At 49.0% G+C, this 23075-nt stretch overlaps 4 protein-coding genes across 5 annotated transcripts in view; 3 read left to right on the top strand and 1 right to left on the bottom strand.

Annotated features, from left to right (window-relative positions):
• Positions 1–23075, top strand: part of YTHDF2 (YTH N6-methyladenosine RNA binding protein F2) — a 126436-nt gene that overhangs the window by 55481 nt on the left and 47880 nt on the right. The window lies entirely within an intron of this gene.
• ATP5IF1 (ATP synthase inhibitory factor subunit 1) lies at positions 725–1483 on the bottom strand. The gene is made up of 3 exons (XM_065650743.1): positions 1289–1483; positions 1103–1215; positions 725–998 (listed from the first exon to the last, which is right to left on the bottom strand). The coding sequence occupies exons 1-3, from the start codon at positions 1376–1378 to the stop codon at positions 860–862; spliced, it is 342 nt and encodes a 113-aa protein (XP_065506815.1). The 5' UTR covers positions 1379–1483; the 3' UTR covers positions 725–859.
• DNAJC8 (DnaJ heat shock protein family (Hsp40) member C8) lies at positions 1501–8479 on the top strand. The gene is made up of 9 exons (XM_065650742.1): positions 1501–1751; positions 2887–2988; positions 3518–3574; positions 4459–4525; positions 4922–5016; positions 5822–5893; positions 6198–6289; positions 6458–6533; positions 7731–8479. The coding sequence occupies exons 1-9, from the start codon at positions 1680–1682 to the stop codon at positions 7851–7853; spliced, it is 756 nt and encodes a 251-aa protein (XP_065506814.1). The 5' UTR covers positions 1501–1679; the 3' UTR covers positions 7854–8479.
• Positions 12906–22731, top strand: PTAFR (platelet activating factor receptor). Of its 2 annotated transcripts, XM_065650651.1 has the most exons (4): positions 12906–12983; positions 17879–18060; positions 19933–20012; positions 20095–22731. In XM_065650651.1, exon 4 carries the CDS (start codon positions 20192–20194, stop codon positions 21050–21052), a length of 861 nt encoding a protein of 286 aa, XP_065506723.1. In that variant the 5' UTR covers positions 12906–12983; positions 17879–18060; positions 19933–20012; positions 20095–20191; the 3' UTR covers positions 21053–22731. The 2 variants fall into 2 exon arrangements, with proteins under 2 accessions (XP_065506723.1, XP_065506722.1); XM_065650650.1 differs by having other exon boundaries at positions 19933–22731.

Below are 23075 nucleotides of genomic sequence, written 5' to 3'. Positions count from 1 at the left end.
GCTGGTGAGATAACAGGCTCAATGACCCACCCACGAGACCGACACACCAGGAATTTAAGCCCCCATCTGTTCCTTTCAGAATACAAAGTTGTCCTAATATTTATTTCAGCTATTCCATAGTCCACTGCAGCTGTGATGCCAAGAAATCGGTCTTCAATAGGAACACCTCACTAGTGACCCCACAGCGTTTCAGGGAAGCCAACCAACTGACATTAAAATGGGACAAACATTTTTAAATGGGTAAATATTTGGATTTTTAAATGGGCGAAAAATAAACAGGTCAATGGCATATTGCTATTCATGACAGTTCTTCCCATTGAGTTTCGTTAATGTAGAAGTCAGGATCTCAGCTGTTGTATTCCAGGCAGTTTTACCACAACTGAAATCACCAAGACTTAAAATAGTATTTTTGTCTCTCTGGCGCTAAACACTAAGCGCAACAAAAGAACCTCATTTTTATAGAAACTCTCCTAGGTGAGTGGAGACCCATCTCCCCACAACGCCACAAAGTTACTTCTGTGTGAAGTGGCCTCCGCACAGGCACCACTTTTTCCCAACCTTTCCTGCAGCTTTAACTAAGTATGAACAGTCATTTCTTTGCAATAAATCTAAAGAAAACAGTGAAGTTCTGTACAGGACTCAATAGTATTGCCTTATTTTGGAATAACAGTGTTTAAAACCAGACAATAGGTATCTTTTTCCATTAAAGTTACTGAGCAGAAAAGAGAGGCTGAGTAGTTTATTCGACAATGTTGCAGGCCACAGTATAATGCGACGAATTTGGATTATATTGGCCAACATACAGTCTGTTTTACACCACAATCAGCGTTGACCGTGCACATTCAAGAGCAGTGTCGGCTTAGTCATCTTTGAGCTGCTTGATCTTGGACTTGTGGCGCTCGATCTCCTTCTGCAGCCGCTCGATCTCCTTCTTGTGGTGGTCGATCTCCTCCTCGTGGTGTTTCCGCAGGGCCGAGAGCTGCTCCCTCTCCTTCTCCCTGCGAGAAAAACCACACAAGGCACAAGGTGCGACACCCGCAAACCCGGGGGGGCTGGCGGCGGTGACGACCAAGCCGGGGGCGGGAACCGGGCGCCCCCTCACCTGAAGTACCGCTCCTCCTCAGCCGCCTGCTTCTTCCCGAAGGCGCCCCCGGCCTCCCGGATGGCGCCGCCGCCTCCGCCGCCCTTCCCGGCGCCTTTGCCCAGCTCGCCGAGCTGCGGGGAGACACGGCGGTGAGCGGGACAGGGACGAACACCCCCGGTGCCCCTCGCGCAGCCCCGAGCCCACCTGGTCGGCGCCCGAGCCCGAGCTCCAGCGCTGCTGCTGCGCCAGCAGGGCCCCGCGCAGGCCGCCCCTCAGCGCCGCCACGGCCGCCATCGCCGCCTGCCCTTGAGGGACCGGACCCGCCCGCCGCGGCAGCGCCCGCGCATGCGCACACCCCGCTCCAGCCCCAGCAGGCTCCGGGCTGCGCTTCCCTCCCCCGGGCGGGGCGCAGGACCGGGCCGCCCCGCTCTATCTCTCCCGTTCTGTCCCCCTCATTCTGTCCCCCCCCGCGGCCCGGCCGAGGGGGCGGCAACAGCGCGGGAAGGGACGACGCCGCCGAGGGGGCGGCGCTTGTTGCTACGTTGCGGGGCTACGTGCTCACGCACGCTTGCGCGGCGTCACGTGGGCGCTGGCGATGGCGGCGGCGGCGGGGGAGCCTGTGGCGGGGGGCGCTGCCGAGGAGGCGTTTCTCACCTTTTACAGCGAGGTACCGGAGCCACCGGGCGGCCCCGCTCCGCTCCTGGGCACTGCCGCGTCCCCTGGGCCCTGCCCGCCCGTGGCCAGCGGCCGGTAGCCTTCCCCGCCCGGCGCTGGGGCCTGTGGGGCCGCGCGGCGCCTGGCCCGGGCTGGCCGCTCTGAGGGGAACCGCCGGGCCCGATCCGGGAGGGCGGGCCCGATCCTGGCCCTGGCGGGCCCGATCCTGGAGGGCGGGCCCGGGCGCTGCCCTGGGCCCCGGGCGGGGAGCAAGTGAATGGCCGGGATGGGCGAGCGGCAGGTGCTCGGCCCCGGGGAGGGCGACTGTTCTCCGGGCTCACTCCGTTGCTGGGCCTTGTTGTGGACAGACAGGCGTTGGGGAAGGTGCGTGGGTCCCTTTCCTGCAACGTGTGCTGGTTCCCGTTACTTTGTGCACAAGCTTGGGTGTGTTTACCTGAGGAAAGGTAGTGCCTGTGTTTTATTTTTATTTAAAAAATAAAGGTGAACATTAAATATAAATGCAAGACTTGGTTTGGCTTAATACCATAAAGCAGGGGTGTCAAACTCATTTTCACCAGGGGCCATATCAGTTTTGTGGTTGCCTTCGAAGGGCCAAATGGAATTTTAGTACTGTATCAATGTAGAAGTAGTTACATTGATACAGCCCTAAAATTCCATTCGGCCCTTTGAGGCTGATGTGGCTCCCAGTGAAAATGAGTTTGACGCCCCTGCTGTAAAGGACAGAACGTAAACTGAACCAAACTAACCTGTGGTCAGAATGAAGAGGAGTTGTATGTTTGCACTGGTATAATTTAAGGGGCTTTCCTGCCTACAGGGGGTTAAAAGCAGTAGTGGGGTGGGTTTCTGAGGAGTCGTGATGACAGGGCTGGTGTGGGAGCAAAGTGAGGGGGAAAACCACAGCTGTTGAGCTTGATATAGGAGAGACAGGCAGAAGTGCTTTCTAGGGGTTTTTATAATTAACATGTAATGTTAAAAATACTGTCCTGTTGTAGGAAGGGCTAAAAAAAATGTGCTGTGCTAGTGCTTGAGTAACTGCAGGCTTGGGATGAGCAAGAATTGTGGTACAGGATGGTGATGACTGGGGGAAAACAGGTAAACACACTGTGATGGTCTCTTTTGTTCTTCAGGTAAAGCAAATTGAGAAACGAGATTCTGTCTTAACATCCAAAAACCAAATTGACAGGCTGACCCGACCTGGATCTTCCTATTTCAACTTGAACCCTTTCGAGGTTAGTTTGGATGTTTTATCCAGCCTTCTGACGCGGTGTAGCAGCTTCCAGATTTACTGCAGATTTATTTCAGTAAAAAGACCAAACGTAAAGAAAGAAAAAAATTCTCTAGCTGTTCATGGAAATCAAACAGTAAAACTATCTTGACTTCTTCCAAAATGATAAAATGAATAATTTCTTGCACAGTAGTATGTTTTCTGCCCCAAATCCTCAGTTGTGAATGATCCGACAGTGTCCCAAAGGCACCAAATGCTTCTGTTTCTGCCAATTGAAGAGTTTCTATGACTGGTTGAAGGTTTAGACCAATTGTGGCTGTTCAGGGCTGGCAGCTGTCTATGTGAATATCCCAAACCAGGTTTCTTTTATAATATTTCTGTTTCACTAGGTGAATATTCATGTCCTGAAGCAGCTCCCTGATGGAGGGAGCTTTCTGCTGTTGTGTCTGTACGCCAGGGAACCAAATGTTTGGAGCTTGCTGCCAGGAACCTGAGTATTGTCCAACTTCCTCTGCTCTCCTGGTCTCTTTTAGGTGCTGCAGGTGGATCCTGAAGCCACAGATGAAGAGATAAAGAAAAGATTCCGGCAGGTATTTGGCTTTTGCACTTGAAGCCTCTGGAAGGGAACTGGAAGGTCTGTGGAGATTGCACAGCCATGCTTGGGAACAAGAAAAACGGTGGTAGGGGAGCAGCCATTTGGGGAAGAAATGCATATAACAATCTTTGTATCAACAAGTGAGTGGGGGTCGGGCTCTGCTCCCAAGGAACAAGCACCAGGAGCAGAGGAAACGGCCTCAAGTTGCGCCAGGGGAGGTTGAGGTTGGGTCTTGGGTACAATTTCTTCCCCAAAGGGCTGTGGGGCATTGGAACAGGCTGCCCAGGGCAGTGCTGGAGTCACCATCCCTGAAGGGGTTGACGATGGGCTGTGGGTGAGTTCTGTAGGCGAGAAGAGAACCTTTTAGTCTGTTGCTGACTTCTCAGCTCTGCAAATCAGTAAACTGGGGCTGTCGGAGTTTTCTTTCAGTAAAGGAGCCTAAGAAAAACTTTACCTGCTCTTTTAAATAGTTTAGTGTTTGAACAGCCTTACGGATACTGGAGAACTGCTTGGGAGGTGTTGTTGAGTGAAAGGGAAACTTCAGTTGAGGGGGTGATCTTTGGAGGTTTGTTTCTTCTCAAGACCAAGGTTACAAAACTTGAGTCGCCAAGGGATTCATATCATCCCCAGACACTGCAACTGAAGGGTGTTTATATTATTCTGTACCTCCCAAGCTGCAGAGTTTCTCAGACAGCCTGGGATTGTATTTGATTTATAAGCTTTTACCGGTGCATCCTTCTGCGTGTTGTCAGCTGATTTGTCTGTATACAAAGGAATGTCATCCCCTGTGATTCCTTTTAGTTGAGACTCTTTCCTTACCCTCCCAAAAATCTGTGAAACAGTCTTCATCTTTTGATAGCAAGACCCTTTCTCTTGCAGTTGTCAATTTTGGTGCATCCAGACAAAAATCAAGATGATGCAGACAGAGCCCAGAAGGCATTTGAAGGTAGCGCTCTCACCCTTTTTCTGGGCTGGTGGATGATAGTGGTGGGACTGATATTTTCCTGTATCTGGTTTCAGTTTTTATTAGGGGTGGAGGCTGTAGAGGTGCTGGGTATGAGGGAGCAGCAGATGTGGAGTGGCATTTCACTAGGTGGCAGTGATCGCATTGCCTGTTTGCCACGGGTACAAACAAGTCGAGATTGCTCAAGAAAAACTGTTTAATCCGTGTGGTAGATTTTATTTGAAGCCCACACGAAAGAAGGAATGTGATGGTTTTAGGTGTATGCATCAACCAACCACCCTCCAAATTCTAGGAAGCAAAATTTGTAGGGTCGGTCAACAAGTAGCAGTCTTGTGATGCCTGGTGAATGGTGCTATTGATGTTGATGCTTTTTGTTAGCTGTAGATAAAGCGTACAAGTTGCTGCTGGATCAGGAGCAAAAGAAGAGGGCCTTGGATGTCATACAGGCAGGAAAAGAATACGTGGAACACACGGTAAGTATTCCATAGGCCTGGCCAGGTCGTTTGTAACGTGGTTTTGGTCCAACCTGCTGCGTGTTTGAGTCAGTCAAAGGTGAGCTGAGCAAACCTCATAATGACACCGCGCAGTTGGACTGGGGGCTCTTCACGTCACGAACAAATGCGCTTTGTCCCCAACTGCCAGTGAGCTCAGTGCCAGATAATCCAGTGAAATTCAGTACTGGAAATAATTAGGTCAAGCCACGCAGCCTGACCTAAATTTTTTTTTTTTTTTTCTGAGTCTTTGAATGAACAATGTGGTTCAAATGTGTGTAGGTGGAAGAAAATAAGTGATGACAGCAGGAGACTGGGAAGTTTGGGGGAAAATGACCTATAAGATAAGGAGCTTGGATTACACTGGCTAAGAAGTTAGTTGAGTGGTGTGGGTGGACTAAAACACAACACGCTCGAGAGAGCAGATAATACGAGAGAACTCAGATACTCTAAAGCAAGGAACACTTGATGTTATGCTGCTTGTTGTTCGTCTTTTAAATATCACAAGGCAAAATGAACTTCCTGCTGGTTTGGATATGAATATATCTAAAAAAAAAAATTGTGTTGAATAAATAGTATCTAACATACTGTTTTTAATTACTACAGTTCATGTGATAATGATCTTATATGTGTTTATCTAGACCTAAGACCAGGACTTTTTCACCTGTAATAAAACATTGATCCAAATCAAGAACTTACTGTCATCCAGAGTTCTTCTCACACAGTGGAGCAGGAATATAAACCCTATAAAGCTTTCTAGGCTCTTATTTTTCTTCTTTACCTTTAGGTGAAAGAAAAAAAGAAGCAGTTGAAGAAGGATGGAAAACCTCCCACTGTAGAAGAGGATGATCCTGAAGTTGTAAGTCATGTGTTGTTTGGAGAAACTGCGGAGTCCAGGATGTATTTTGAGGAATTAAGAGTCAAAACTAGTACAGAAGTATTTATTAGACTTAAGAGTGTTGTAAATCCTTGCACTTAAAAAGAACAAATTCTGATAAGCCATTGTAGACCCACATATTTTAGAAAACAGTTTAGCTGTAGCGTAGAGAGCAAATATTATCTAAACTTCACATTCCCTCTATCCTTTTTACATTCTTACGTAAACCAGACTTCTCTAACTGTGTTTATCGGCATCATTTTAAGACTAGTTTTGTGTTTTACAGTTCAAACAAGCTGTATACAAGCAGACGATGAAGCTCTTTGCTGAACTGGAAATTAAGAGGAAAGAAAGAGAAGCAAAAGAAATGCACGAAAGGTATGAGGAGCATTCTGCTCGTGCAGCTCAGGCATATGTATCTCTTCTGATAAGCACTTTAATCTACCAAGAGACGAGAATAGTCTTCCGAGATGTTTTGATATTACTGCCTTTCTTTATAAAGCAGATGCTTGTGGCTTCGTAACTTCTTTGTGGCTTCCCTTCCAGGAAGCGGCAGAGGGAAGAGGAAATTGAGGCACAAGAGAAAGCCAAACGAGAGCGAGAATGGCAGAAGAACTTTGAGGTAATCGCCAGCTTAGCTTACAGCAGTTTTTGGCCACACTGCAGAGTATAAATGGCCCTGGAGGGAAGAGAGACTTTTAGTCTGCAGGTGCTATAAGATAATTTAAGTAGACACTTAGTAAAACATGCTGCACAAGCCTGGGTTTCGTCCTTTTGTGGAGAGGAGGGGCCACCGATAGGGCTTTGGTATCACTTCCCACAAACAGGTCTGGTAGATTAAGATTTGTCAGTTCTGTCAGCCGCTTGTTCTTGTCCCCAGTCAGAAATTGGAATTGCTGCTTAGCCAGGGTCACTGGTGACCAGTAAAACTTCATCTGGCAGCTGTTGAACCACTAGTAGCCTGTAACTCTTCCCTCATTACACACCAGAGATGAAATGTGACATGTGAGGAGTGGTGAGCAGGAAAGAAGTCAGTGATGGTGTGCAGGACCTCGTGAAAAGATGAGCTAGATCCGTCATTTAATCCAAAGCCAGATCCCAGCCTGTGTTCAAGAGGACTTGAGAAATGAGGGTGTCTGGGAGAGAAGCGTGCGAGCTGTGTGAAGTGGACAACTAGGGTGTTTCTGGAGCTGAGCTGGGAAGAATTTGTGTTCGTGTGCTATATAAAAGCTGGATATTCTGGAAAACTCTTAGAAAAGCCCCAAACAAACCCGATACAAAAATCTCAGCCTTTCAAGGTGCTCGTGTTGTACGTCTGCATTGCTCTTCTGGGCTTTCCTGCCCCTGGTGATTCTGGTCTTTGACTGCATTGTTGTTCCGATCCTCTCTCTTTACCCTAAAACCTGTAGGTTTTGTCCCTTGTATATGTTCCACAGTATTTCTGAATCCTCATAGGAATGGTTGAGGTTGGAAAGGACCTCTGGGGTCCATCTGGTCCAAACTTCCTGCTCAAGTAGAGCCCAGGACCCTCAATAAAAATGTGTTTCCAGATGTTTAGATCGAGCCTCCTGTGTTCCAATTTGTGCCTCTGGTCCTGGCACTGGGCATCACCAAGAAGAGCCCGGCTCAGGTCTTCGTTCCACCATGCTTCAGATATTGTGCAGGTTGATGAGATCCCCTTGTCTCAAGAATGCGAGACAGCGAAAACAAATGGCACATTCTGGGCTGACAGATGAGGAACATCCACTGGAGATGAGGTTTCTTGTTTCCTTTGGACATCTTGCACTTCTTTACTCTCCGTTTCCTTTCTTGTTCCCAGGAAAGTCGGGATGGTCGTGTGGACAGCTGGAGAAATTTCCAGGCGAATACAAAGGGGAAGAAAGAAAAGAAAAACAGGACCTTCCTGAGACCTCCCAAAGTAAAAATGGAGCAGCGCGAATGATCCCGGCAGCACTGCCCAAGTGTGGCTCCTCAGTCCCCTCCCTGCTTTTAAGGACTCATTGGCACCTAGAGTAAGAATTGCTTTTTCGTAGACTGTTTGTTTCCAGTACAATTAATTAATTGGTCAAAGTATTTTTTGTACTCTGTCCCTTTGAACTAGGGCCATAGTATGAACACGGCCAGGAACCCGCTACACGTAGAACACTTGGCCGTTATCGCTGTCCTGTCTGTCTGCTGCCCCGTAACTCAGTGTTTTGTACCTCACAGAGATTGTGCTGTTTCCACTTCCATTTGTAGCCTGAGAGCTGAACAAAATATCAGAGGTGGATCCGTACCTTGCTGGGCATCGTCTTTCTCGGCGCGTTCAGCTTCAGAAAGGTCTGAACTCACTGGGAATCTGCTTCCAGCACGGTGCAGTGCAGCCGAAAGTCCTCACTGCACTGAGTGGTGCTTGGAAGGACCTTCCCCTGAGCCCTGATTTCCAAATTAAACCCCCAGCTCTCAGGCTTAGCCTTCTGTTAATCTCAGACCAGCTGGTCACTTCCTGTAAGGGAAAAAAAATAACTTCTCTTGATTCATAGTTAAGTTGCGATTGTCTGTATGTAAAATAAATTTTTACCCAAGTTACTGTTGTGGCTTTTTTTTTCTTGGAATTATTCAGAAATAATTGCGGGGGTGTGAACTGAGCGCTGGGCGCTGAAATGTTGCTGCTCTTCAGCGTGAACACGTCCCCGGTAAGGGTCTGAAACCTGAGCTGTTGCTGTGTCCTCATCTCCAAACGCTGTGATTTTTTGCGCTGCTCCTTGCATCTCGGGCATCGTCAAGATCTCTCTTCAGAAAAGTGGGTTCTGCCGCCCCTGAAGCAACGCTTCCACCTTGTGGTGTCTCAGCTCTTCAGATTTTAATTAATTGCCATCTATTTCTGCCCACTAGGGAGGAGCGACGTGGTAAAGTCCTTGTGTTACCGAACAGATTCTGCAGGAAAAGCCACTGACAGCGCCCAGGATTTGGATGTGTCTGCTGCAAGGTGACTCTGACTTTCACAGGCAAACGTTGTAGGAAGCTCGCGGAATCGGGAGGATTTCCGTGTGATATCCTAATGACGGGAGTTGGAAGTGCCTGCTTTCCAAACAGCTTTGCTCTCTGCTTTGGAAAGGCTGGCCTGCTGCCTGCTGAACTCTTTGCCCCACTTGATCTTGGACAGGATTTCTCAGGTTTTCATTATTTACTGAGACCTTTTTTATATTAAGGGCTATCACCCTATGTAAGGAAACTAATAGGTTTTGATTAAATAGTTGGGCTTTGCTTTTGTTTTTGTTTTTACTGTATGTGCAGAAATCCATTCTTCATTTTTTAATCTTTGTTTGGTTGGTTTTTTACATCAACTGGTTTGTTTTTCTTCTTGGGGAAAGGTAGCTGGGTAGAAATACCTGGAATTTATCACCCATTTTGTCCCATGTCCCCTTTCCCTCCCTTCCCACCCCTTGTGTAAATTAATGATGAATTTCCTTCTGCAACACTGATGGTAGTGAAATTTCTTTCTCTTGTGAAAATGGAAATATTTCTCTTTTTTTTTATGTGGTAGTATTTGAGGCTCACAGCAGAGTAACTTGTAGTACAGGATGAAAGTTGTTCTGTACAATGTGTAGATGTGAAATCGCTATAGTTGCCTGTGTTATTTCTTTCCTTTCCTCTTTTCCTCTCATGTGCTGGTCTGTGTGACCAGATGATAATTAAGGTGAACTGAGCAGTGTCGCTGTGTTCAGGCGATGAAATTCCTTTTTGTTGGCAGAGCCTGATTCTCTGCTAACTGGTAGGACACGACTTCCTTAAAGCAACAATGAGCCACGTTTGTTCTGGGGAAAATGTCAGTTAAATTTGCGGTGCTCTCTCACAGCTGCAACCTCTTCTGCTTCCTGGGTGCAAGAGACGAGCGGTGCTGGGCAGTAGCTCAGATACCAGAGTATTTCTAAGCACAGAGGATGTGCTGCCCCTCTCCCTTATCTGCCTCTTGTTTCCTGACAAAGTATTTGAGCTCAGAGACCCATCCCAGTCCCTCTTGTCCCAGAGTCTGTCCTTTGGATGTTGAAACACAGGCCTTTCACACCGTGTAATGTCTTTGCTGACTGATGATGCTACTGACATATCACATCTTTTCTTTATGTTTTTCTCAGATAGCTCAGGAGGAGTCCTGTGGGAACTATAAATGCTTGTAGGACCCATGTTATGCTGCTGGTTCCGTTTCTCAGAGGCGTTTATGAGAATCTGACCAGTGCAGCCTGCAGCCAAGGTCATCAAAGTGCTGCTGCTTTGGGCTTCTGCACTTTGAGTCATTTTTTTCTGCTGGGTGAGACTCGCTTGGGTCAGCAAAATGAGTAGTTTAATTTCAAGAGGTAGAGATGGTATAGAGGCAGAGATCTCTAGGCCTCCTTCATCCTTGGAGCTCTTTCTGGGTCAACTGGTCCTCAGAGCCAAAAATATTTGTCCTCAATACACAGGACAAGAAAATACATCGATGGGAATAAGGAATTTTTTTTTTTTTGTCTTTCGCAAGGAGAGAAGGTACCAAATAGCTACAGGAGCACCTTTCAGTAGGGTCTCGGCTTTGTTTTTTGGTGGAAATAACTTGACCTCAGTGTCCAGTTCCCACAGAATGTTCAGGGGGATCTGCCAGAGGTTAAATCTCTTCTTGATAAGACAAACCAGTGCATTACTTAAAATTTTGCTTACTTTGGCAAACAATGTGCTGTACATCAGCTCTCCACCCCTTCTCCTTGGGCAGTAACGACTCTTTTCACCGCATGCTATTTGTTTCACAACCGTAACTCTTTCTGGGGGATCAACCGCAGCCAGATAGAGGGACCAGGCAGGACAGATCAAGGGCTTGTGCCCTCTTCTTCTTCCAGATGAGTTTCTTTTGCTGCTCTTTCTCTTAAAACAACTGAAACTGGAGAGGGACGGGGAATGGTTTGCCTTAACGTAGGAAGTTTCCCCCAGGAAGCGCTGGGCAGTTGCAGTGCGCTCTGTACAGCAAACGGGCCGTCTTGGCTGCCTCTTCCTCTTGCAAGCTGCAGCGTGAGCAAGACCTGCCCTGCCCGGGCAGCTGAAAAAACAAAAGGAGCATCGTCCTTGTCGTGTGCACCAGCGCGGCGCTGGGGCTGCTTGGTTTTGTTTTCTGGAGGTAATTGCTTCTGCTCCTGGAAAGGTGATGCTCTCACAGCCCTGGCTTCACGCTGTGCACAAAACCAGCCGATGTTTGGGGGTGCTGCTCCTCAGGGCTGGGCTCCTGCCTTCGCCTGTCCCATCTCAGCACTGCAGTGAGCGCTGGAATGTAGTAACAATTTTCAGTGCTCCAAACTATTGTTACCACTGTGGCCACCAGGCTGCAATTATGGAACTTGATGATACTCTAAAATGCTCATTTTTGCAGTTTGATCCAGCACCATGTAGAGATGAACCACATGTTACTCATCGCACCCTGGACTACTTCCTGTAAAGAGATTTTAGACCTGTACAGTGTTGTCATTTGACCTAAAGAAAATTGTAGTTACTGTTGCTCTTCCCAAGTGTCAGAAAATATTTAACATTCAAACTTGTTTTCACATGGACCGAAAGACGTGCCATATTCAAATACAAAGCCTCTTGTCGTCAACAACTGTGACTGCTTTAGAATGAACCAGTACCTTTCCTGCTGAAGCAACATTGTTGGTCAAGAAACCGGTTTCTGGCATAGTGCTATTTGTAGTTACTTTTGCTTTCTCTGAGAGACTGCAAATAATAAGATGTAGAAATTAACACCTCGTGAATACATTTAACTTTCCATTTAGCTATAGCTTTATTCAACATGACTGTAAATAAGGGTAGCAGCAAACAATCATTGATGCTTAAAGAACATTTTAAAAATAAGTATTTGTTCTGAAACTGTTTAATTTTCAGGGAATACTGTTTAATTTAATAGTCTTGATTCGGGCAGATCCAGGACTCACTGTTGAGGCTCAGCAGCTTCCCTGCCAGGAAACCTCCGCGTCGCACCAGCCACACGGACCTCGGGGCAAATCACCCTCTGGTGCAGTTGTTGCAGTTCAAATCACAGAACTGAAATGCTCTGGGGAGAGACCTCTGTACGTCTTTCATTCAGCAATGCCCATCCTGACTGTCCTGGACCCCAGTTTGCAGCTGTTGCCCCTTGTCACACCATCTGCCCCTACTGGGAAGAGTTTGCTTCTGTCCTCTTTGCAGCTTCCCTTCCAAAAGCTGCAGGTAGTGACCGGATCTATTCCAGCCCAGCTCTGCCGCAGGGCCCCGTCCCTCTCCGGTTCCCCACATCCCTTTTGAGTTGTACACGCAGTTCCAGGTGTGTCACCAGCACCAAGCAGAGGGGATATGAACTGTCCTCATCCTGGTGGCCGTGCTCCTCCTGGCACAGCCTGGCTTTTGTCACACTGACATTCTTCGCTGTTAAGAAAGGTCGTAGCTACTTGATGCAGATTTTTTGTTTGGTTGGGAAATCTGGGTATTTACTGCAGCTCTGCAGGTTTATGTGGGCGGACCGGGGGACGAGCAGGCAGCTCAGAGCAGCGTGGGTTGTGTGTGTGCTCGGATGTGCTGGTCAGACTGGGACTGTCTGGCTCAGAAACCTCCCGCCTCTTTCCTCACAGAAACCAGTGCCAGCTCTTAACGGCAAAGAAAACCCAGCAGCGTTTCCTTGTTAAACAACCCGCAGTGAATAAAGAGAGCAGACAGAAACACAAGCGATTTCTTGTTATAACACAAGTGAGTCAGGCGGGTGTTACGCCTGTGATTAAGTGATGCCAGCACCACAGAATGACACACCTGGGGAAATCCCACGTGAAACCTGAGCGGGGCGGCTGCAGCAAGAGGCGATGGGTCCCCCATGTGTCCAGCACGGAGCCTCCGCCGCTGTTTCTCCACTCAAGGAAGGGCTGCGGGGGCCGGTGTGGAGCTCCAGGGCGCAGCTGGGGCATGTCTGAGCTGGGCCACCGGTGCCAAGAGGGAAGTGAGTCACTCACCTGCTCCCCTCCTTCCCGTCCCGGCCGCTTCCCCGAGGAGGACACTGACGCTCGGCCAGTGGCTCCGTGTTCGGCAGGGACCTGGTGCTCTGTGGCCGGAGGTAAGAGGCTCCTTTCCCTCCTGCCGCCTTCCCTGAGCTCCTTCTGCATCGGGGTGTCTGGGGCACAGGCCTGCTGTGTGTCCCCCCTGGATCTTAGGCTCTAAGGGACGTGGTTTAGTGCCAGGGTCAGGTCAGGTTATGGTTGGACTCGATGATCCCGAGGGTCTCTTGCAACCGAAAAGATTCTATGATTCTATTCTATGGTTCTATCTCTGAGCTGTGGCATCTCAGACAGCTCCAGGGGCTTCAGACGCATCCTCATCCTCCCCATCAAGCAGGGACGATGTGTGTCGTGTCGGAACGAGCCTGGCTGGTGCTGCCGTTGCCGTTGGGGCCGTGGGGACGGGGACGTCACGCCTTCATCTGGGTCCTGTCCCACCCCTGGCTGGCAAGAACGACCCCGGTTTTGCTTGGATGCTGTGAAGTGCGGATCCGCGCCATGGACCTTCCCCTGCAAGGAAGAGGAGGCTGTGCCCGCTCTTTGCAGCTGCCCCACGGCCACTGGGAAGCGCGGCCGCCCCGGGAGGGACTCTTGGCCACGCGGAGATGGATGTTTCCCTGCCGAGCAACCCAAGCTCCAGGGCACATTCCTGCAGAGTTGGTAATAAGGTGGGGACACGTCGTACCGGGCTCTGAAGTGCTCCCGGGGGAAAGTACAGAGTTTATTTAGTTATTTCTTTCCTGCAACGAGCAAAAGGAAATTGTGTGGAGGGGGCGAGATAAGTGGTGGAAACTCACAGACAGTAATGCTTAGTGGCAGATCATCAGCTGCTCCAGCTTGGAAGGAACTGCGTGTCCTTTCAAAGAGCTGTCCTGGCGCTCCAGGACGCAGCTTGTGACCGGGACGGGATCGCGCTCACCCATGTGCGGGTGCTGGGTGCTGGTCCTTGTGCTGGTCCTGGGTGCTGGTCCTGAGCCCGGCGGCAGCAGCTGGTGCTTTCACAAGCTCCGTGCTGGTTTTTCGTCCCATCCCCGGTCACCGTTCTTGTCACTGAACAGGGCAGTCAACAGCACACAGAGCCCGTCGGCCAAAGTGCTGCTCCTTTGTTTGCACTCCATGGAGAGCTCTTCTCCACTAACACAGTGTAGTTTCGCTCTTGGAAAGTGACTGCTGGATATTTGCTTATAATACTATATTGTCACAACCAAAAGAGTTTCTGCTACCTGCAAAATTAATATGTTGTCGTCAAAAGTGAGTATTTGCTAACTGGCTTCCTCTCAGAAGGAAATGATCCCAAGAAAACGCGCCAGAGACAGGCAGTGCATACCGGAGGCACTGAGCATCCTTCTCGGCAGCGGGCACATGTCATTTTCTGACCCCAGAAAATGTCACTTGGGAGACCTGCTCTAGGATCCAGCGACCTGATATAACAACCTAAAGTACCGTTGGTGCTCCTGAACAGCATCGCACGGGAATCAGTTTAGTAAAAGCAGCTCTCAATGCGAAGAGACGCAGCAGTTTGAGGGAGAGGGGACCGTTCTCATCCTTTTTCTGTTGCCTCAGTACTGGGAGCGCTGGATCTGGGTCCCTTCTGCTTTTCACGCTTTAGATTCATCATTGAGACGATGAGGAAGGGAACTCCACAGCTAATTAAGAGGGGGACAAGTGTCAGCCCAGCAAGAGGCCACTCTGCAGGATTGTTCTGGGCATTTCTGTGAAACTCAATAACTTGTGGCCTAACCTGAGCTTTTGAGGCGAAGTCAAAACCTGTAAATCTGGAGAGTGTGAGGGGGCTCTGGTCGGTTCAGGGGCAGCCAGAGGTGCCCTGACTCCAGTGGGAGCGCTCAGATCAGAAAGCAAAGCTGGTGGCACTGGTAGAGCTCCCAGCCATCAGGCCTCTGCGCCATTCAGCGCTGAACTCGGGGCACTTTTGTGGTTTGGTTCTCTTCAAAGAGACAAACACAAAGAGGATGACCTAGAAATGCTGAGACAGAACAATGCTTCAGGGAGCCCAGTCCAGTGAGCAATCCAGATGTCTGGGGAACGTGCAAGATACACCAAAAATCCTGCCAGCTGCTGCTGCTCAGGCCTCCAGATATTTCTGACTCGAGGACTTCCTGAGCCGAACAGCTCTACATTTGGTGACTGACGCAAATTTCTCTCCTGTAAACTGCTCCAGTTTCCACTTCAGCTTTCAGCATCTACAACACCCTTTGCGAGGAGATTCCACCAGCCTTTTGCTGTCTGCATAAAGATTCCCCTTTTTTTAAACGACAGCCCCCGCTAGCCTCATTTGATGTTCCCTGCTTCATCATCTCTTCATGCAAAGGAACTTGGTTGCTATTCCAACTTTCCTGCATCACTCAAATATAGAGACCTTGGTTACAAACACAATACGAAAAATATTTTTTGCTGGACTTCTGTGACATGTGACGGTGACATGTTCCCCATCGGTGGCCGAGCGGAGGAAGGATGAAGGTTTCTGATGAGAGCCCAGAACCTCCTGGACTTTCATTTCCTCTAAGAACTCGGCTGCTGCAGGTCAGCAGCTTTGTTTGGCCATCAGCTCCACGAGTGTGCTTTTATTTTAATTTCAGCAGCAGCCTTGCAGGGATAACTGGGGCTCCGTCTGGTCCGCGAAGGATCAGGTTCCTCGGTCCATCTTTAGAGTGGGGAAGGGGGAAGGAGGCAGGACGGCGGGTGGTGGAGGGAAGGTCTTTGCTGCATCTCCATGTGTAGAATCACAGGATCATTTTGGTTGTAAAAGACCCTCAAGATCATTGAGTCCAACTGTAGCATCACTTTAGGAGCCTCACGTCACCCCTCAGGTCACCCCTGACAGAGCAGAGCAGCGAGTTCTGAAAAATGTTCGTTCCCGATGTGATCCAAGCATCCTGGTTTGTGTCTCGTCGGTCCACATCAGTTTGTATAACATATTTCTTTAAACATGTGCCCCGAATTGCAAAGAGTTGTTGATGCGCCAATAAACGTGTCTGATGCGTGCGGAGTCTGTGCCTCGGTTCTTGAATTTCAGGATGAATCTTCTTCACTTTCAACTTATTCCGTAATTTTTTTCTAATAGTAAAAAAATTTCTTCTGTGGAATTAGAGTCAGGTATTGAGAGAAGCAGCTGTAAGGAGGGTTTAACATACCTCCAGTATCTTTTATGCTTTTAAATATCCGGATTTATATCTGTTATGCATTTAAATATATAAATCATTAAGTAGACAGACTCTAGGAAGAGTTAGGTTTAATAGCAGATGTATCTACTTAATGGATGCAATTGCCTAAAAGACCAGTCTTGGGAGTAAATCAGTAATATTCTGAAGGATGAATTTATTTCCTTAATTCTGGATAAATGTGGCTTAGTTTGAGAACAAGAGATAACAGCCCAGCACAGAGTTAATGTTTTGAATTGCTCTGCTCTGAGAGCCAAGGACGCTCTGAGCTCTGCCCACAGGTGTGAGGCAGCGAGGAAGGGGATGGACGGACGGACAGAGCTGGACGGACACCCGGACTGACCAGTGAGAGTGTTCCAGCCCATTAGCGTCATGCTAATTATTTAAGGAGCCAGGGCCTTCCAGTTGGGTTGGCTGTTCTGATCTCTCTGTCTCTCTCTTCTCTTCGCTCTTTTTTTTTGTTGAAGCCGGGGGAGTTTCGGTCGGGATGTTTAGCCCGGCCCTTTGCTGTGTTGCAGAGGCCTCTGGACTTTTCTGCCTTTTTTCCCTCTTTTCTCTCTCTGGAATGGGCTGTTAGACCAGGTGCTGCTTTGCTAGGACTGGCTGCTCAGTTGTGGACAGAGCTCATGAGGAACTGCCTTGAGTATCTTTGCTATTCTATTAAACGGTGTTTATCTCAAACCAAGTTCCTCCCTTCCCTTTTGACTCTCTCCCCTACTGGGGGGAGTCGGGAAAGGGGTGAGTGAGCGGCTATGTGGTTGTATTGCCAGCTCAGGTTAAACAACAACACAGAAAAGCAAAAGCGTGACTTGAAGGTGTCCCAGGGTCCATGCCTGCTCCTGGCTCTCCAAAAAGTTGGGCTGGTGCCCTAAACTGGGGTGGCCCAGGGGACACAACCCTCAGCCTGTCCCTGGGGCTCTCCCAACACAAGAGGGTCTCTGGTGCTCCTCACAGCAAGGATGTGGCCAAGGCCTCCCATGGGCTGTTGGCCGTAGACGGCATTTCATGAGAAAAGCCAGGAGAGCCGGCCTTCCCAGGAGAGCACCATCGTGAACTGGCCTCTTTTGCTTCTGCCTGGGCCTGTGTTGATCCTGTTGCAGGCTCGGGCACCTCTTTGTGCTGGTGATGGACTTTTGGGTGCCGTTCCTGTGAGTTTCACACCGAACCCAGGCGCCAGACTCGGTGTCGCGGTTCCTGTAGGTGTCTGCAGGGGTGAGTTTTCTGCAGGACACGGTGTCTGCTGAACCCAGAGAACCAGTTTCCATCGCTGTGATGAGTCTTCAGGCTGCCACAGATGGGGTGATGACTGAAGGGGGACGGGCCAGGTGAAGACCTGCTGTGCTGTGGCGTCCCCATGTCGGCTGAAGGTCCCTAAGAAAAAAGGAGACTTGGGATGGCTGGATTCCTGATTCACAAGTGTGAAAGAGGCTCTGCTAGGGAATGAGCCTGTCCATGGGATAGATGAGTGTCCTGGCACTTCCGTTCCTTGAAGTTATGAAGTGCAAGCTCTTCTGGTTTCTGCCGCTCATCTGTTTGGACGAAGGATGCTCAAATGCTGTCTAATCCCAGATCTAACCAGGGACAGGGAGAGGATTCCTATTCTGCCTTTAGAGGAAAACCCCAACTTTGCCCTCTTTCAGGATCGTCAGGAGGGATGCTTTGAGGAAACGGTTTTAAGGACTTTCCACATCTTCACTGCGGTTAATTGCCTTTCCTCAACCACTTATTTTATTTCTCATTTCCTTTGCTGATGTCACACGTTTCCTCTTCTCTAGTGACTCTGCAGTCATGCTGCCGTTGCTCCCATTCCGGTGTCCTGTTCTTGAGAGCTGCCTGCGCGGAGACCTCCCAGCCCCGGGTCACAGAAAATAACATTTGCATTCAGATTGAGCATCCCCAGTAAAACACCCATCACTGCTCTACTACTGGCAGATCGTGCTGAATCCTTTCAACTGCGGTAAGCACAAAATATACTTTATTAGTGTTATTCCTCCTGGAAGATGCTTTTGCTGATAGCGCAGCTTGTGTCTTTGCACCTTGCAGCCATGAGCCAGTAAATCCTTACTGGGCTAGCATATTTACGTGTTTTAGACAAAGGGGAACCGCTTCAACAGGAGAGGCTGAGCGAGATCTCTGGGACTTAGGGCATCTCGCAAGTACACAGGAGATGTGAGCTCGAGTTCCTCAGGCTGAAAAGTGGGTATTGAGTAGATTTAGTGCGGAATGGTGCCACGCTCTCTTCTAGCTGTATTTTGTAGAATAGCTGGCTTCACAAGTGAGAAGGAAAATACTGAAGAGCCCACCAGTAACATTCACCAGAGCTCCCGGGCGAAGTTTGGAGGCTGTCGTGCCCATGTACAGCACCAGGAATGGAGGGGTAGGTGGGCAGGACCCTGCAGCACAGCCTAAAGCGACTTTGTGAATGGTTGTACCTATATATTGATGTGAGTGCTTCTCTCTTCCTTGTGAATTCTGCTTTTTTTCCTCCCCACTTTGGGTAGATTCAGGACTGGTGCTGCAGTGATAGAGGACCTTTCAGTGCAAAGATTCCAGCCCCGAGCACCTGAACTAGTTGCTGAAGTTGGCAGGTAGAACAGTGGGTTTAGTCATCTTCACTGCTAAATTAATTATCACAGAATGTCCTGAGTTGGAAGGACCCCCAAAGATCATCGAGTCCAACCCCTGTCCCTGCACAGGACACCCCACAGGTCACCCCGTGTGTCTGAGGACGTTGTCCAGTCTCTTCTTGGACACTGTCAGGTTGGGGCCGGGACACCTCCCTGGGGAGCCTGTTCCAGTGTCCAGCACCTCTGGGTGAAGAACCTTTTCCCCATGTCCAACTGACCCTCCCTGGCGCATCTTCCTGCCGTGCCCTGGGTTCTGTCACCGGTCACTGGTCACCTCTCCTAACAACTGGAAAGAAGCACCAAGGGTTTTGCAGAGTTTTCTGAAGAAGGGGAGAGCTTTCCTGAGCTAGAGCTGACTTCCCCATTTGTGGAGGAAGATTGCAAATGAGGAACCAACAGCACACGGGCACAACGAGAGACTCAACCCAGAGAGGGTGAGATGGGGGTTTGTGCCACTTTCTGCTGCTGGGGAAGATCCAGAAAGTTTTGAGGCAGGCAGGTGCCTTCTCAGAGTCTTTGGGGGAAAATGCCTGTTGTCTGCGGGACCGGCAGAGCCGGGACAGGCCCATCACAACGTGCAGCACCCGGCGTTCCCTTCGTGACTTGCACAAGAAGTTTGGGCTTCGTGACTGGTGGTACAGCTCTCTCACTCCAGGAAAACCACCATGTTCTGCGAATAAGGTTAAAAACCCAGCGCGTTTACCGTCAGTGAGCAACCGAGTGTCCTTGCTGGTGGCGCTCAAACTGCTTTACCTGTATTAGTTACCTTCACATGAAGGAAGAGGGAGAGAAAAACAAGCAGATCTGCAGATTGTGTCATGGGGGGGTGGGTGGTGGAGCCAAGAACGTGTGCGTCCTCTAGACGGTAAAAGCAGCAGGTTAAAGTGTCCAAGGGATTAGACCAAATCCATGTACATCTGAGACAAGAACACATGCAGTATTGATGATGCTATGTCCAAACTTTAGATTTGAAGAAACACTGAGGTGGGGACTGGAAATATTAAAATCCTGAAGGCGTCTCTTTAGGGATGTTTTTATCTGTAGCCTCACCAGCGACACAGAAAAGTACAGAATTACTGCTGCTGCATTTGGTGCAGAAATGATGGGGGCGGGCAAAAGGAGCCAGACAGATAACGGGCAGGACTTGGAGATAAACTGTCTTTAAAAACCAACAGTGTACCACAAATGCTCTGTATTTTTAGGTAAGAAGAAAAGCAACAGCAGGAAACTCTGCTTCAGACGTGCCTACTCAGCAGCGCGATGTCTGAAAAGGGTAAAGCTGGTGCGGAAGGTAGTGCTGCTTCCTACATTTCATGCCACATCGACTCTGAGTTTCGCTACAACCTCTTCACCGTTTTCTACAGCATCATTTTCATCCTGGGCTTTGTTGCCAACTGCTACGTGCTCTGGATTTTCAGCCGTATCTACCCCACCAAGAAACTCAATGAAATCAAGATATTCATGGTGAACCTGACAGTAGCCGACCTGCTCTTCTTGGTTACGATGCCGATGTGGATTGTTTACTACCATCACCATGGGGACTGGATCATGCCCGAGTTCCTCTGTAATGTGGCTGGCTGTTTATTTTTCGTTAACACCTACTCTTCTGTTGCCTTTCTGATGGTCATCACATACAACCGTTACCAGGCTGTGACTAATCCCATCAAAGCTGCTCAGTTCACCACCCAGAGAAGAGGTATCTACTTAGCAGCAGCTATCTGGATCATAATAGTGGGCAGCTCTCTGTATTACCTTTTTGACAATAATACTAATCAGGAGGAGATCGATTCAAAGAATTTCACCCGGTGCTTTGAGCGCTACGACTCTTCCGGCAGCGTTTCAGCCGTTCTCGCCATTCACGTCATCATCTGTGTCCTCTTCTATATCATTTTCTTTTTTATACTAGGCTGGAACGTCGTCATTATCAGGACACTGTTCTCCAAAACAGCGCAACCGCGGAGGAGCGCTCACGTCAAGCAAAGGGCGCTCTGGATGGTTTGCACGGTGCTGGCCGTGTTCATCATCAGCTTTGTACCTCACCACATAGTTCACCTGCCCTGGACCCTGACGGTTCTGGAGCAGTGGAGGAAAGAAGATTGTCAGCTGCGCCAACAACTCAATGACGCTCACCAGGTGACGTTGTGCCTCTTGAGTATGAACTGCGTGCTGGACCCCATCATCTACTGCTTCCTCACAAAGAAGTTCCAGAAGCATCTTTCGGAAAACCTGAAAAGCATGAAAGGGAGTCGCAAGTGCTCCAGGCAAACCACGGACACCGTGATCGAGGGCACCATTCACCAAGAGGATGCCATCAGGATCTAGGTCAGCCCCGTTCCGATCGCAGACTGAGATGCGTGAAATTAGTCACTCATCTGTTCTCAAGAAGAGGCACGGAGGGACACAACAGAGGACCAGGACATTACGTTTCCTTTTTCCCATTCGACAGAGGAATGGGCGCTCCTCGCTTCTATCAATCACACGCAACCGGCAGAACTGGAACCTGTAATGATCTGGCAGAAAAGCACCTTCTGTCTGGGCTGATATTCTCATGGGTGCTGAGAACAGCTCAGATAAATACATAAAGGTGCCATTGACCCTCTGTAGTGAGCAGCTAGAAGCTGAGGGCACTGAAATTATCCACTGTGTCAGCCCAGATGGCACCGTCCCCAGTCCTTTGCCTGCCCGGCTCCCACGAAGAATTCAGTATCAGAGCTGTCAGAGCCTTCTAAAAGACCTGGAAGAACAGACTGTGCCGCCAGCACCATCAAACGACATTTCTAAGCAGCTTACGCGGTTCTGTGAAGAGAACCTGAGCTGAAGAAGTGGCTGGAAGGTACATGGTCCAAGGAGTTCCTCATATGCTGTAAAGAAGAGACGTGCACCTCCGATCCCATCTCACCTACTCACGTGGTCTGCGGGGTCCATACTTGACTGAGAGCGGCTGTTAGCAAATTTGCCTTTGCTCCCAGGTCTTGAATAAATCAAGTAACGGGACCAGTAGGCAAGAAAAGGAAGATAAATCAGTGGTGCCGCAGCCCAATCTCACTTTGGAGGCTCTAGATAACAGGTTATTGTCAGCATGGGCATTATGATAAGAAAAAAACCCAAACAAACATAAAATGCTTCAGTATCTTTGTTCTTATTTATTTGAATTAGGTTGTAGCAAGCAACCCCGCGTTAATCTTTCCCCCAGCCTTTCTATTTCTGCTGACCAGTTCCTGATGTCCTACCACAAGTAAAGTATTACGTCAGGTCATGGGCAACGGGGTTTTTCCAGCAGTACTGAGTTCTATTACCAATCACAAGACACTTGAGGTTCCTTTTCTGACCCAAAATTGCCCAATCCCGCACAGGAAACTGGGCAGAGAACTTGTTTTCACAACAGTTTTTTGTTCCCTAAACTGCAGAGGAGAGTCTGGTTGATGACAGGAAAAGCGTATCTGACCTGTGACACCGATTATTCACACACAGCCTTCCACACCCACCCCAGAGTGACCAGGAAAACGGGAAAGATAAGCTCAGGTCTTTCCCAAGACAGGACCAACGTTCGTATCGCACTTTGTGTATATTCAGCGGAGACGCGGGTCCTTCCGACGTATCTCCTGAAGATCCTCGGGCAGATTTTATGCTGACTTGCGTGAATGAGCAAAAGAACCAAGACATTTATTTTCCTAACACCATCTCCAGAGGAGAGGATCTTGATCACAGCATTAATTCATCTCCCTCCTGGTCCTGGACTTGGCTCCGGTATCGGGCACCCGTCCAGAACACGCAGATCTGGTAAACATGTGATCTTGTTCCCTCAATTCCTGGAAAGCTTGCAAAAAAGTTTACAATTTAGGCTTAATGTGGGTAAATAACACGCTCTGCTCCACAGAAAAGAGCTGTAAGGCTCAGAGAACAAATGTAAACTTGCATCTAGGGAACAGGGTGAGCGGAGGAAAAAGCCCCGAGGACACTTCAGGACATGTTGCAGTAACTAAATGTGTTTCTGAAAACCGCTCTGATTCCTGGAATCACCTGCTGGGTTTTACCCCAACTCGCTTTGCAATAAAGTGGATCCTCAAAAGTTCTTTTAAATAAAGAGCGTTCCCCGAGTGTTTCGCCCTTCATCTTCCTGTATTTATACTCCAGGGAAAACCCACTGATTTTGGTGTCGTGTTATTTATTTTTTTTAATTATTTTTAACCACCAAGTGAACTCTGGGGAGATGTGACAGTCAAGTTTTGTCCCACTAACGGGAAAAGAATTAATTTCAGAGGGGAAACAACTCCTCAACACTCAGGCACCCGCCGCCGGCGGGCCCGCGCGTCACTTCCGGCGCCGGCGCGCTGCTTCCGGCCGG

Source organism: Caloenas nicobarica, chromosome 23 (assembly GCF_036013445.1).
Source record: "Caloenas nicobarica isolate bCalNic1 chromosome 23, bCalNic1.hap1, whole genome shotgun sequence".
NCBI lineage: Eukaryota > Metazoa > Chordata > Aves > Columbiformes > Columbidae > Caloenas > Caloenas nicobarica.
The sequence above is the reverse complement of the archived record's forward strand: the minus strand, read 5'-3'. Positions and strand labels throughout refer to the sequence as shown.

Excerpts from the sequence above, each read along its gene's own strand:
- ATP5IF1 (XM_065650743.1), bottom strand. The coding sequence starts at position 1,378 with ATGGCGGCCGTGGCGGCGCTGAGGGGCGGCCTGCGCGGGGCCCTGCTG. Across the intron at positions 1,216-1,288 it reads CGGGCTCGGGCGCCGACCAG|CTCGGCGAGCTGGGCAAAGG; the intron begins GTGGGCTCGGGG and ends GTCTCCCCGCAG. Across the intron at positions 999-1,102 it reads GAGGAGGAGCGGTACTTCAG|GGAGAAGGAGAGGGAGCAGC; the intron begins GTGAGGGGGCGC and ends TTTTTCTCGCAG.
- DNAJC8 (XM_065650742.1), top strand. The coding sequence starts at position 1,680 with ATGGCGGCGGCGGCGGGGGAGCCTGTGGCGGGGGGCGCTGCCGAGGAG. Across the intron at positions 5,017-5,821 it reads AAGAATACGTGGAACACACG|GTGAAAGAAAAAAAGAAGCA; the intron begins GTAAGTATTCCA and ends CTTTACCTTTAG. Across the intron at positions 6,534-7,730 it reads AATGGCAGAAGAACTTTGAG|GAAAGTCGGGATGGTCGTGT; the intron begins GTAATCGCCAGC and ends TCTTGTTCCCAG.
- PTAFR (XM_065650650.1), top strand. The coding sequence starts at position 19,991 with ATGTCTGAAAAGGGTAAAGCTGGTGCGGAAGGTAGTGCTGCTTCCTAC.